The sequence below is a fragment of the Ammospiza nelsoni genome, chromosome 6 (genome assembly GCF_027579445.1).
Source record: "Ammospiza nelsoni isolate bAmmNel1 chromosome 6, bAmmNel1.pri, whole genome shotgun sequence".
Classification (NCBI taxonomy): domain Eukaryota; kingdom Metazoa; phylum Chordata; class Aves; order Passeriformes; family Passerellidae; genus Ammospiza; species Ammospiza nelsoni.
Genome location: NC_080638.1, coordinates 37,871,294 through 37,884,471, shown reverse-complemented (window position 1 = coordinate 37,884,471; position 13,178 = coordinate 37,871,294). Strand labels below are relative to the sequence as shown.

Sequence of the window (13,178 nt, the reverse complement as noted above, 5' to 3'; positions counted from 1 at the left end):
GCTTGGGCTGATTATTTGCTTCTGTGTGTCTGTGTGTACCCACATAAGTATATACAGATTTTTTTAACATTCTATTCCTGGCAAATAAAATTTTGACCATTACCAAATGAAATAATTGCAATAATAGTATACAGACAGTATTGTAAAGTAAGTAAGGTTGCCAGATAATGCATTTCTAGTCAGATCCTGCCTTCCTGTTCAGAGCAGTTGACGCTACTGAAGGTTCAAAAAAGAAGCATTTGTTCCTAAATGACACATGAGCTTTTCTCATGGAGAAAAAAGATCTCTTGCATGATAAGGTCTTGTACACTGCTTCCAGAAAAAGCCTCTGATCTTCCACCATTGTCCTTCTGGAGGAGAAGAAAGAGAATCCTGGGCATAACCTGTTGTCCTCTGGTGTACGTGTTGTATCTGATTTAAATATCTAAATGTTTTGTGTCTAAAGAGACATAATGATCTGTGCCTCAAAATATAAACCTTCAACAAACATAATGTTTTTCCCCCCCTCTTCATTCCATATCTCTGCCTTCCCACTTGCTTGATCTTGCAAGATTTCATTCTTTTCTTCCTGTTTTTTTTTCCCTACAATACAGTAAAATCTGGCTAGTTATATCCAAGTATGTCTTATTCAAGTTACTTTGGGTAGGGCAGACAATAGCACTCTTCTTGCTAGCTACTGTTCCCTATGATGTAAAGATAAGTAATTTAGTATTTTCTATTTATCCACACAATTGCCCTCACAGATGTTACCACACCATCCTTTTAGTAAAAGAAATGTACTTGTCTCAGTGAAGGTAACCCTTTATGAAAACAATAATAAAAGTGGTAAAAGCTCGTTTAGTAGTAAAAACAACTTCTCTTGCCAAAAACTTTCTCCCATCTGTTTGTTTGATTTTGGTAATGATTTCATGGTGATTTTCTTTTATTGTGTTATCAGATGCTGCAATAAGTGATGGTAACTTGGAAACAAAAATTAATACAACAGATGTGACAGTGAGTCAACATGTGCTTGTGTGTGTACTTCAGGAGCTCGGAAGCCTCATTCATGGTTTAGGAACTACAGCAGCACCATTACTGCAAGACTCCAGTACAGGTACAAGCCCTGAATTATTTTGTGAACCAGAGTGCAAATCAAATTTATATTTGTTTGTTCACTGTGATCTTCTTTGATTTTATATGAATGTTCTTCTCGTGCTCAGTCTCCTAACCAGGGTCCTCATAATTCTTGTATTATTTTCTGTTTTCTTCCAAGAAACTTTAAAAAAAAGAGGGGGGGAGGAGGAGGGAAAGTTGTCTGCCTTACATGCTGTAGGAAAATTTTAGACATTGCCCAAAGAGTTCTGTATCTTTCCTAATCTGTACAAGTATGTAAGTTTAAAAAAAAAAAATCTTCATTTAATTTACTCCATTAAGGGTCATATTTAAATTGCAACACTTCATAATGTTTATAATAAAACTGATTGAGCTGGGTACCTTTATTTTTCTTATTTAGCTGCAGCCATGGCATGGATTTCTGCTTCCTTACAGAAGCTTACAGATATTTTCTATGTATGTTGAGGGATAACTGTGCAATATGTTGGGTTTTCTCCATAATGTTGCTTTTCATCCAGGATAATTTTTTCTAAAAAGAGCCTAATTATTTAAATTTGTTACAATTATTTTAAAATAATAGTACTTTTTCAAGAGAAGTATAGAGATTGGATCATGTTATGTTTGCCAGTCTTGTGTATACATTTTTGCTTGTTTGACAATTTGCTTGCCTCTTCCTTAAGTGTGTTTGTGCATATTATTTTTCAGGTGTTCTGGAGGCAGTAATTTCTGTCATTGTTCATCCCAGCATTTCAGTTAGACTGACAGCAGCGTGGTGTTTGCGCTGTATTGCTGTAGCCCTGCCCTCTCATGTGTCCCTGCTGTTGGATCGTTGCATTGAACGCCTCAGTGCATTGAAATCCTGCCCAGAAGCAGTAACTGGCTATAGTTTTGCTGTGGCTGCTTTGCTGGGTGCAGCAAAACATTGTCCTTTAGGAATTCCACATGGAAAAGGGAAGGTATGATGTGAATACTTTTCATATAGTCTGTTCTTGTATTTTTTTGCAGTGGTATTTGCATATTTTCTTAGTGACATGATCACAATACCCAGTGATACTGATGAGATACTTTGGTTCCTCAAGAAGAGGACTTTGAAGCATACCATGACTCAAATAAGCAATTGTTTCTCTCACATGTATGAGGAGCAAAAAATCCTGTTTCTTGGGAATGACTCTCAAGTGTACAGGTTAGTCAGTGCTTACAGCAATAACTGCAGTTATCTTGAAAATCGTTGGTCAAGTCCAACAGATAGACACTTTTGTTTTATAGACTATAACAGAAATCAGCTTCTTGCATTGACTCAGTCAAGATGCCAATCTCCTCAGTAGCACAGATAGAAGATGCTGTGCTCTGAAGTTTTAAGGATATGCAGCTCTAGAAATAAAGACTGGGAGAAGGAGCTGTTTCCATCTTAATGGGAGCTTTATTCACTGAGTTACTCATGTTTGGAAAACTGTGGTGGATCACAAATGTCAGCAGCACATGCTAATTTTTTGCATGATGTAGAAACCTACATTCTTTCTTCTGGAAATAACTGTTTCAGTGTCAGCGGACATTAAGAACATTCTGGACATTCAAAGTCCTGACTGATGAACTTTTCCTTGTGATTGCTGAAAGATCATGCAGAGAGAACAGAATGGATGGCATTTGCCTGCTTTTTTAGATAAAATGTGCCATTCAGATACTATGCGCCTAAGCAGAGCTGAAGTTTCTGTTTAACAGAGAAACATAATTCTTAACAAAGATTTCTTTTAGAGGAATGTAATAGGATGAAATAGGGCTAGGGAGGAGGTATGGGAGGGCACAACAAAAAATGGGAGGAACACTGTATTCTGTACTAAGCTGGTGGGGGGAAGAACAGAACAGTTGACAAAAGCCCTTTTCTGCTCTCTCCTAGGAACACTGCCAGATTCCAGACTAGTTCTTCTTCTGAGGAGCAGAAAGAGACCAGTGTTGAATAGAGCAGTTTTGAGAAGGAAATATCAAACATAGACAGTAGTGATCTGTAGAGAAGCTCTTCTGTATTAATGGATTTTCCTTTGAGAGGAGATAGAGTTGCAGGTGGAACATAAAGAAAAATTAGTGAGCTTATATATATTTAACATTCTATTGCTTATAATTCAGTTTTTAAAAAATCTTCAAATATAAGGCATTCCTGCTAGTACACAGAGAAAAATTGTCAGAAATCATGAAATTACATCATTTCTAGCATGTATGCTTTATGGGTAGTATATGTATTCTACGTTTTTAGTGATTTTTTAGTAGTATAATTTTTAAAAGGTACTGTTTTATTTTAGAATCAAATGTATTAACTCTAGCAGGAATCGATACAGATACATTTCTTCTTTTACAACTATCTGGTAGCATTATGGAACTGGGGAAACTAATACTTCAGACTGGAAAAAAGACATCAGATGAAGTTTTGGAAGTGTAAAAATCTCAAACATTCATGAAGCAAACTTTCATATGCAGCCTTTCATACCATTTTAAGTGTGAAAAGAATTTATGTAAGGATATGTTCTATCTTAAGCTTTTTAATGATACTTTTGATAATAACACTTCTACTTGGAATACTGACTTATGAGCAGTTTATTTTGGAGACTGGACATAATGCAAGATGTAAGATGTTTTTTAGCATTTGTGAAACATAATTGAAGCAAACAACATGCAGAATACTTAGAGCATTTGTAGACATACTGAGGTAATTGTGCATGGGCACAAGAGTGTTCCTCAATGTAAATTGTAGGTACCTCTTGGTGACAAGTGGAGTCACCTTGCATTTAGCACATAGAGGGCATGTGCAATTATTCTGGAGCAGCTAAAATAGGATTAATTCTAACTATACTATTTTAATTTATTTGTCAGTCATACCATTTGTTGATTTGGTAAATATTCAGAGAAAACGATAGACTTTATTCTGCCACAAGGATAAAAAAGATAATTACCACTCTCAACCTTTCTTCTGAGCTGTAATTCATAGATGTCATGAATACATTGTGACATAAACAGAATGTCAGAAAACTTGTATCCTTCCAATGCACATTCCTGTGGAAATTATCAGTTGTCATTTTACTGCTGATAAAGGAGAGCGTACAGAGCAGCAAAGGAACTTACTAAGTACTCCGGAGAGCTCCTGAGGCCATCCTAGACTAGTGCTGAAGTCAGGAATTGCAATTTTCATGGGCCTGAGTTTATTGCCGTAGTGTAAGAGGAAGATGGAAATCTGGGAGCAAGAGAATAGGTTTAAGTATTACACCAAATAGTATTGAAAAAAAATTGGTATTTACCAAAATGTGATTCTCTCTTTTTCTCTTTTACTTTGAAGGTAATCATGACAGTAGCAGAGGATTTGTTGTGTTCTGCTTCTCAGAACAGTCGCATTTCACTGCAGCGAATGCAGGCTGGATGGCTCCTGATAGCTGCTCTCATGACATTAGGTAGTAGCTTTCTACAGTTCTTCTTAATCTACATTATGGTGTTCAGTGTTCTGTCTCTGATTTTTTGTTTGAGGTTTTGTCTAATTTACTGCTGCAAAATAATTTTTAAAGCCCCAAATGTTGAAATATTTAGAAAAACTTTTTGAGATAAAAATGTTATCTCTTTCAAATTTACTATTAGATCATTGGGAGCTATGTTTGAATAATAGTGATTGGAGTGGGACTGCTATTAATTAGATAATAAATTTTGAAGTAAATCTAACCAAGTGATCATAAAGAACTTTAAAATATTTGTCACAGCAAAAAATGAGCTAATAATTTGCATTTCCTGCTTGTCAGGCATTTGAAATCTTACAGAACTTTTTAAGATGTATTACTGGTCAGGTTATTGACTGTGGTCAATAAATTATTAATGAAGAACGTATTTTATTTTGGTCATATTTTTAATGTTTTCAGTATTATGTATAACATATTACTTCTGCCCAACAACTCCTTTTTTATGTTGTTGTACTTGATTAACCTAAAACAAATGTTTGCTTTTCTGAACATTACTATTTATCTTTGCATCTCTTTCATGCTGGTGATCCACAGGGTCTGTACTTTGTAACAAACAGGCATTGTAGCTGGTTTGGTAATGTACTAGTAAATGTGTCAATGGGTATGTAGTGAGATATGAAAATGAAGTACCAAAACAATAAATATTTGAGAAATTACACAAGAGAAGGCTGGGAAAGAAGCATATGGTTTTGTTCACTCCTGCAGAGATTTTGTGAACACAATAAGAAAGAGAAGGAAAGAAAATTTAGTTCTATTAATCCTTGCATTGGCCTGACAACTACCAATCCTTACAGGTCCTGCAGTTGTCCAGCATCATCTGCCACGAATCCTGTTACTGTGGAAGTGCATCTTTCCATCATCCCCTAAAGACCTGGAAACAGAGAAGACACGAGGAGATGCATTTACCTGGCAAGTAACACTGGAAGGTCGTGCTGGTGCCCTCTGTGGTAAGCAGAATTTACTGTCTTTCTCTGCATATTTGTTATATGTTAATTTTAGTTGATTTTATTAGTTAATTTTCTTTCTGAAAGAAAAAGAACACTCCATGTTGATTTTTTTTCACTAGATGGTAAAGTCTATATTCCCTCCATATGTAACATACATGCTTTATAACATATATATGCTTATATATCAATTAATATATGCTTATGTATCATATATGTTTCATTTTGTGGTGGAAAACAAACAAACAAACCCAAAAACCCAAGAGAGTTTTTCCTCTCCTTCTTCTAATCAGTTGATTTTCAAGCAATAAATGATAATCAGGAAGGTTGCTTCACTTGTTTAGCAAACAAATCACAACAATGACTGAAGATCCAAAGCAGGCTGTGTTCTCTTGTTTATACAGTCTATTATGTTTGGAAAATAGTGGTTTTGTTTTCTACCAGGTAACTTACTATAAGCAAAACAGAATTAGTGAGTCACTCAAACATGTTTGTGAAAATGGAAGGACTTGGGTAAATGTTTCAATTAGGTAGTTGCAATTCTCAGCCAGGAAACAGCACTTGGAATGTGGCTGCTTTCTGGTAGGTTGCAGTTTTTTATCATGAAATACTGTGAATTTGGGGTTCCAAGAAATTGCCCCAGTGATCTTCAAATGCTGAACATGTTTCAGTCTTGTATTCTAGAGTACTAAAGGGTGATTTGCTTTCCAGAAATGTGAGTCTTGGTATAGTAAGCACCCTACTCTCTTACTATTAAGATACATCAGAAGATGTTGAATTCAATAGCAATTTAATTTTAGAAATACCTGAACAATTAACCTTTCAACATTTTTATCTTTAGATGATAGATAATTAATATGGTAGGTTCTTTAGGTGCTTTTGGAAATTAAACTCAAGTTTAGTTTTCTGTAAATTATATACATGCTGATTGGTTCTTAGAGTACAGTAATTGAACTAAATTTTAATGGAAAACTAGTAAAGTAAGCAGTAGGTCACTTATCTTCGTATTTTCTTTTCATTATTATTATGAATTACCATGAAGCTGAGTTACATACCATCACTTAGTTCATAACAGAATGCAAAAAGTAATTGCATTTATATATGCAATTAAAAGTCAGGATATGAATGTCCAAGCTGAGACACCAAAACAGTGCATCTGACTTTTTTCATTTCTACTTTTATTCATTATTAGTGATGTAGTAATGTAATTACTTTGCTAACATGATTTTTTTTCCTTCAACTTACCTCACACTAAGTAAATTGAAATCCAATTCCTTTTGTAGCTATTAAAAGCTTTGTTTCCCACTGTGCTGGTCTTCTTACGGATGAAGTTGTTCAGAGACTTCTTCCTCCTCTCCCAAGTGCTGTTGATTTATTGACACAGTAAGTGTGTGTAAAAACTGTTACTTGAAAAGCTTGTATTTGATTAGTGCACTTTCTAAAGAAATTTCTTTTCAAGGGACAAAAATCAGTGTTTCTGTGTTTGCAGATTCCAGTGTTGTGAAAAATCTAAGGAAGACTTGATTGCAAGAGTTTTTTAAGTTTGTTTTTATATACTGCTTTTTTAATAAAACATACACATTTGCATTTACATACCATTATTTTTTATTAAATAAGAAACTAAGTTCAAGAATATGCTTTGAAAAACGTGGATATTTTTTGTATTTAATTTCAGATCTAAGCTGGAAAGGGTTTTATTAAACTTTTGCTTTTTGAATATAGAACAATTTAATGCATTTGGTTTCCAAGCTCTAACTTAGAGAAATATATCCACAAAAGTTTGTTGTCATAAATACAAATAAATAGAAAGCTTGTTTATTTCTCTAGTATAAAATGAAAATAATGCTTGGAAATGGACAACAGACATTCTGTCAGACCATGTGAAATAAATTGGTTTCCTTTTACTGTTATTTGTGCAAATCAAAATGTACTTCTAATATGTGTAAATTTTAAAAGCATTCAGTTGAAACTGGAGTGTTACATAAAACTTGGAGTCCTTCCTATCTATGACATGCTTTTTATATTTTTAGACTTTCTTCAATATACAAGTCATATGGAAATTCCTTAAAAACACCATCAACAGTTTACAGACAGAAACTCTATGAGTTACTAGCAGTATTGCCCCCAAAGACCTACAAAGGTACGTGTTTCCGTGCAAGGAGAAATCCATTAAGAATACTGTGGGCTCATTTTAAAGTTTTTGTCCAACACATATTCAGCCAGCAAAAATCAGTTCTGCCTTTTCTAAAAAACAAACTTTATTCCCTCTATTTAAGTTTGATGAATTGTAGCAAAGTCACTGTGAGTTTTGAAAAGCTAGCGTTCATGATCTTTTTTCCCTTCTCATATCAAAACAGACCTCTGTTACAAATAGACACTTTTCCTCTATTTTTGGTTGATACTTGAAGTTAGACAATGCTTCAATGATGCCCATTTTACTTTTCCATTAAATCCTAATTCCCAGAGATATAATTTTAGCTTAAACTAATTGGAGATATATACCATTGAAAGAATTCAAATTAATTGATTTAATGAAGTATGTTAGAAATTTTGAACTGCTTTACATTATATTAGAGATATATTAATCTGATTCTGTGCAGATTGTGGATAAAGAGTTTGTATTTAAAGAACAATTTCAACAAAATATGGGGATGGAGTTTTTATAGGAGAACATAACAAAAAGAATCTAGGTCTCTGATCGATTAACTATGCACTGTAGGTGGATGAGTCTACCTTTCAGCTGAAATATTTAATATCTTTGTTGTCTTTAAATCATTTGTTGTACAGTAGTTTATGAACTGCAGTAAGGAGCCATAGTGTCTTTGTCAGCTGTAAAGAGAAGCAGAGGGTATTCTTCAGGATAGAGACAATATGGTGCAACCATGCTCTAAATTAGCTGTGTCCTCTGTATTTTGGAAGGAATCCTTACTCAAATAATCTGCTCCATCTAGTGGTAACTGCTAAGGGAATTGGGGCAAGTCCCTGACCTGTGCCTTAAAGCTGTCGTCACAATAGAAGTAAATATGTAATGAAGCACAGTGTATAATACTCATTTGTGAATGAAAATTATATCTCCACCCCTGAGAGCAAATTATTCCTTTTGCTCTTGTAGTACAGGAGTGACATGTTACAGAATACAAATATTTGGGTGTGGCTGGGTTTGGCACTTTCTTGGTGTGTTTGGGATTTTAGTGTATGTTCTAACTTCATAGAAATTACACAGTGTTTACAGTGTGACCTGCAAAATGTGCCTCTTGTGAGAGACAGCCTAGCTGAGGATGCTGCAAAAACAAAAAGAAATAGCTTGAAAAGTTTGTTATAAATAAGTGGGCACCCTGCTGAAATCTTTGAAAATAGCCTTAGAATCAAAACAGTAATTTGACAGGTGTAGTCTCAGAGGTACCCACACATGTGTAATACAGCAGTATGAGAGTAGGGAAGGAATGGAAATGCATACATTGCCAGAACTTATTTTTATATATCTTAACATACAAGTATGCATAATTTAAAAATGCAATTAAAAGTTTCAAAGGTAAAATTTGAAACAAATACCATTCTTTCCATTTTATTCCACTGTGATGGCTTCATGCAGAAACTGTACGTGTTCGCAAATACTGGGAATTTTAAAAATAAATTATGTGGAGAAACAGTGTCACTATGGAACTCATGATTTTTTTTCAATGTCTACATTTAGTCATTATAAATAGGAACAATATTAGGAGTACTCTGGTGTTTCACAGCAGGGCTCATTTCACATGGCTCAGAGTGACACACTGATTGAGAAGCTTTCACAAGTTCGTGGTTTTATTTCTTTTGTATTTGTTTCCTTCATTCCAGGTAGTTAGCCAGATGATAGAAATCTGTAAGTTGTTTCTTTTTGAGAAAACTGATGATGGAAACATTTACCAGGAGTTATAATTTTAGTATTTGTAAATAATGTACAAAACTTGTTTTCTTTAGTGCAACAGGAACCAAACGAAATGGCCAAGAAAATAAACAGTTGAAAACAGACTATTCATATACCCAAGCTTCTTTGTCAATGGATGCCTTTAGATTTCTGAGGCCTGAGATACTGTGATTTCTTTAGGCTCTGCTTGGTCCTTTCCTGCTCATTTTCTGCCTCTTTGATGTTTCTTTTACTGCTGTCATCATTAAAAATCATATCTGCTCAAACAACAGAATGTTACAAAGTTTTACCATGACTGTAAATGAATCATAATTTATTTTTTGCATTATTTCAGCAGTGGCAGATATGAGAAGAGCATATTAGATAAACTTGAACATCAGTGGAATGCATTTAACATGTTTTAGTTGCTGTCTTCCATTGTGTATGAATGGATAAGACTTGTAATTTATCTGATCCAAAGTATGTACTTGTTAAGCTGAGGAGAGGTGGTTCTAAAATGACAAATCATTTACATCATATTTGTGATAATTTTCATGTGTCATTAGTTTTGGATTATAATGTGCTCATGTTTTCAAGGCTAAACATTTATTTCTTGTGAGTTAATACAAAAAGTTTTCTACTGTCCAAATTGAAAATTTCACAAAAATAATTTCAGTAGCTTGAATTCTATTAGATTTCTTGATGTTTTCTGTTGTCTGAAATTAATATGTTTTGTCAGACAACTCATTAGGGTTCTTTTCATACTTCAGCTTTTTGTGCTTGTTATGTTCCATGGTTTAAACCATAAAATTGAATACAGGCATTCCCTTCTCTTTCTTAATAGGATGAGATGAATTGCTAGAATGCTGAAACAGCTTTCTGGCTTAAAATTTTGAACTGCTTTACATTAGGGTAATATTGTTTAAAGTGTTGAGGATTGCCAACTGTCTGGGACTAAAATAAACCTTTATTTGGTTTAAAAATTCTGGATATCTCCATGAAATTTTATTTTAAAAACTGGTATTGTTCATAAGGGGATTTTTTAAAAAAATTTTTGTCATGATGATGAGTAATAACAAAAGAACAGTCTCTAGTTGTTAACTATAGTAGTTTTTTAAAGGTCAATTTCTATTCCTTTCACACATTGCGCCACATTTGATAGTGCAAACATTTTGCATTTAGATTTGAGTAATGTTTTTTGGAAGAATTACGTACTTGCTTAATTATCCAGGGAGGCAGGCAGAGCACCAGATGCCTGCAGGGGAGACAGGCTGATAGGGCCAGGAGCTTGACAGGTAAGGGAGAGAAAGTCAGCTTCTCAGAATAGGTTCTGTTTCCAGGGAGGGGTAAGTAGTGGTTGCAGCTATCAACTCTGAGTATGCTAATAACTGCTTGTGCTCATGAGGTGCTGAAAAGTGGGTTGCCCCACTTTTTGAAACTTCTGTGTCTTGAAAATTTATAAGCAACTTCAGTGCAAACATGTAAGTGTGTGATCAGCTAACATCCAAATTGAATGCAAGGAATTGGATATGTGGTGTCAAGTGCCCGTCTCTCCCCACTCCCCACATCTTAGTGGTGATAATTCCCAATTAATGGGGGCTTTACTTTTCAATCTTAATGCTCTGGAGGCAAATTCTTAAGTAATATTTATATAAAGACTGAGTACACTCTTCAAGATCAGTTCTGCAGTGTTTTTCAACACAGTTAGAAACCAGTCGTTTCTCATCACATGTGATTCAGCATTGGAAATGTTCTCTCTCTACAAAGACTATTTTAATGACCTAAATAGTCTGACTCAAAATGCCCAGTGTTGTTGTTTTTGTATTATGTACAGCCTTGTCAGGAATATTATGTGCAACAATATGTGGAATTCCCTTTTAACTACAGGCACATTTATCATAACCTATCATTCCTACAATAAAGTTACAGTAAACTCCTGCTTTGTTTTTTGCATGCAAACTCCTAAAATGGGGGACTGCATTCATCAGCTTTTGTTTATTTATCAAACCTATGGACGTTTTAAATTACTTCTGCTTGCCAAGTTCAAGTATTCCTTTGTGATGACATAATACATTCCACAGCATTAATTTTCAGGAAATAGAAGAAAATATGGCTGTATTCATAACTGCCATTTCCCCTCTACTTTATTTGTAAATGTAACTAATTTACTGACTTAGCAGTTGTATGGCATTATGCCTTCTGTAAAGGAAAAGGTCTCTGTTTTTCTGCTTCTAGATTGCTGTCGGAGCTTAGCTTGCTTTGTCAGGTACTGCTCTGTGGCTTCCCCTCTAGCAGAGTCTTTTATAATTAACTATTTGAAAACTAAAGACAAATGTTACATGGATGTTAGTTTTTCAGTATAAATGCATTGCTCCCAAAGTTGCTTGTGGCAAGTAACTAACCAATGATTTTGAATATTTTTTCTTTAATTTAAAGGAGACTTCAGTGCTATTCTAAAAGAGTTAGTGACTGACTTGACTGTCACAGATAGCCAGATTGATGCCTCTGCATTCTTGCTTCCATCCCTTTGTCATGAGAATGATCTCCTTTTACTGGGTCCCTTACTGCAGGAGACTGACCACCGATTTATTGAAGAGCAGGTACTTTTTGTTCTATTATAAAGGTATTATTGTATTTTTGTACAATTGTAGTTATTTAGGTCAGTGGCCAAAATATGACTATCACTCTTTTCCTTCTTACAGCTCCTTTTAGGTAACAGCATAGCTGGTGGCAGCCTGGAGTATGACCCTTACTCAATTTATGAAAAATTTGCAAAAGGGGATTCAGTACCTAAACCACTACCTCCTGCATTATCTGTTATCAGTGCAGCAGGTCGACTTTTTGGAGTTATGTTTTCCCACATAACAGAATCTCACAGGTAAAGTAGTAACTGCTGGGGAATTTAGGAGATGTTGTAAGAGGGTCACAGTGTTTGAATGCAGAAGAAAACAGTTCTGAAAAAATAATGAATTGCATAAGTGGAGTCTGTAAACCATCTGAATAGCATTAGACCACCAAATTATTGGATCTTCTCTTTAAAGTTACTGACAACAAGAAGGCACATCCAGCAAGAGGTTATTGTCATAGCAAATGTGTGGACCCAGAAAAATAATGGGGTTTTTTGATAGCCAGACAAAAATGGAAGCTATTTGGAGAGATGTTACACATTTTTTGTGGTGCTTAATACATAATACATTCTTTATAAAAAGTGGATGGGGAGCCCATTCACAAAAAAGGTGCAAAGGAAGATCCTGGTAATTATAGACCAGTCAGCCTGACCTCAGTACCTGGCAAAATAATGGAACAGTTTATATTAAGCGCCATCACGCAAAATTTACAAGATGACCAGGGTATCAGACCCAGCCAGCACGGATTTAGGAGGGGTAGGTCATGTTTGACCAACCTGGTCACCTTTTATGACCAGGTAACCCGCCTAGTGGATGCAGGGAAGGCTGTAGATGTTGTTTACTTGGATTTCAGCAAGGCCTTTGACACTGTCTCCCACAGCATACTCGTAGACAAATTCGCAGGCCATGGCTGGGACAGGAGCACTCTTTGCTGCGTTCAGAACTGGCTGCATGGCCGGGCCCAGAGAGTGGTGGTGAATGGTGCTGCATCCAGCTGGCGACCAGTCACCAGTGGTGTCCCTCAGGGGTCTGTGCTGGGGCCAGTTCTGTTCAATATTTTTATTGATGACATGGATGAGGGTTTAGGGTCCTTTATTAGCAAATTTGCAGATGACACTAAGCTGGGAACGTGTGTTGA

The 13,178-nt window shown here is 35.3% G+C and overlaps 1 protein-coding gene across 2 annotated transcripts in view; it reads left to right on the top strand.

Moving 5' to 3' along the window:
* HEATR5A (HEAT repeat containing 5A) overlaps positions 1-13,178 on the top strand; it is a 64,610-nt gene that overhangs the window by 20,666 nt on the left and 30,766 nt on the right. For both annotated transcript variants that reach the window (XM_059474072.1, XM_059474071.1), the window contains exons 10-17: positions 938-1,093; positions 1,798-2,048; positions 4,415-4,526; positions 5,378-5,530; positions 6,811-6,910; positions 7,558-7,667; positions 11,850-12,013; positions 12,116-12,291. In XM_059474072.1, coding sequence (XP_059330055.1) covers positions 938-1,093; positions 1,798-2,048; positions 4,415-4,526; positions 5,378-5,530; positions 6,811-6,910; positions 7,558-7,667; positions 11,850-12,013; positions 12,116-12,291 — 1,222 coding nt within the window. The remainder of the gene's footprint in view (positions 1-937; positions 1,094-1,797; positions 2,049-4,414; positions 4,527-5,377; positions 5,531-6,810; positions 6,911-7,557; positions 7,668-11,849; positions 12,014-12,115; positions 12,292-13,178) is intronic.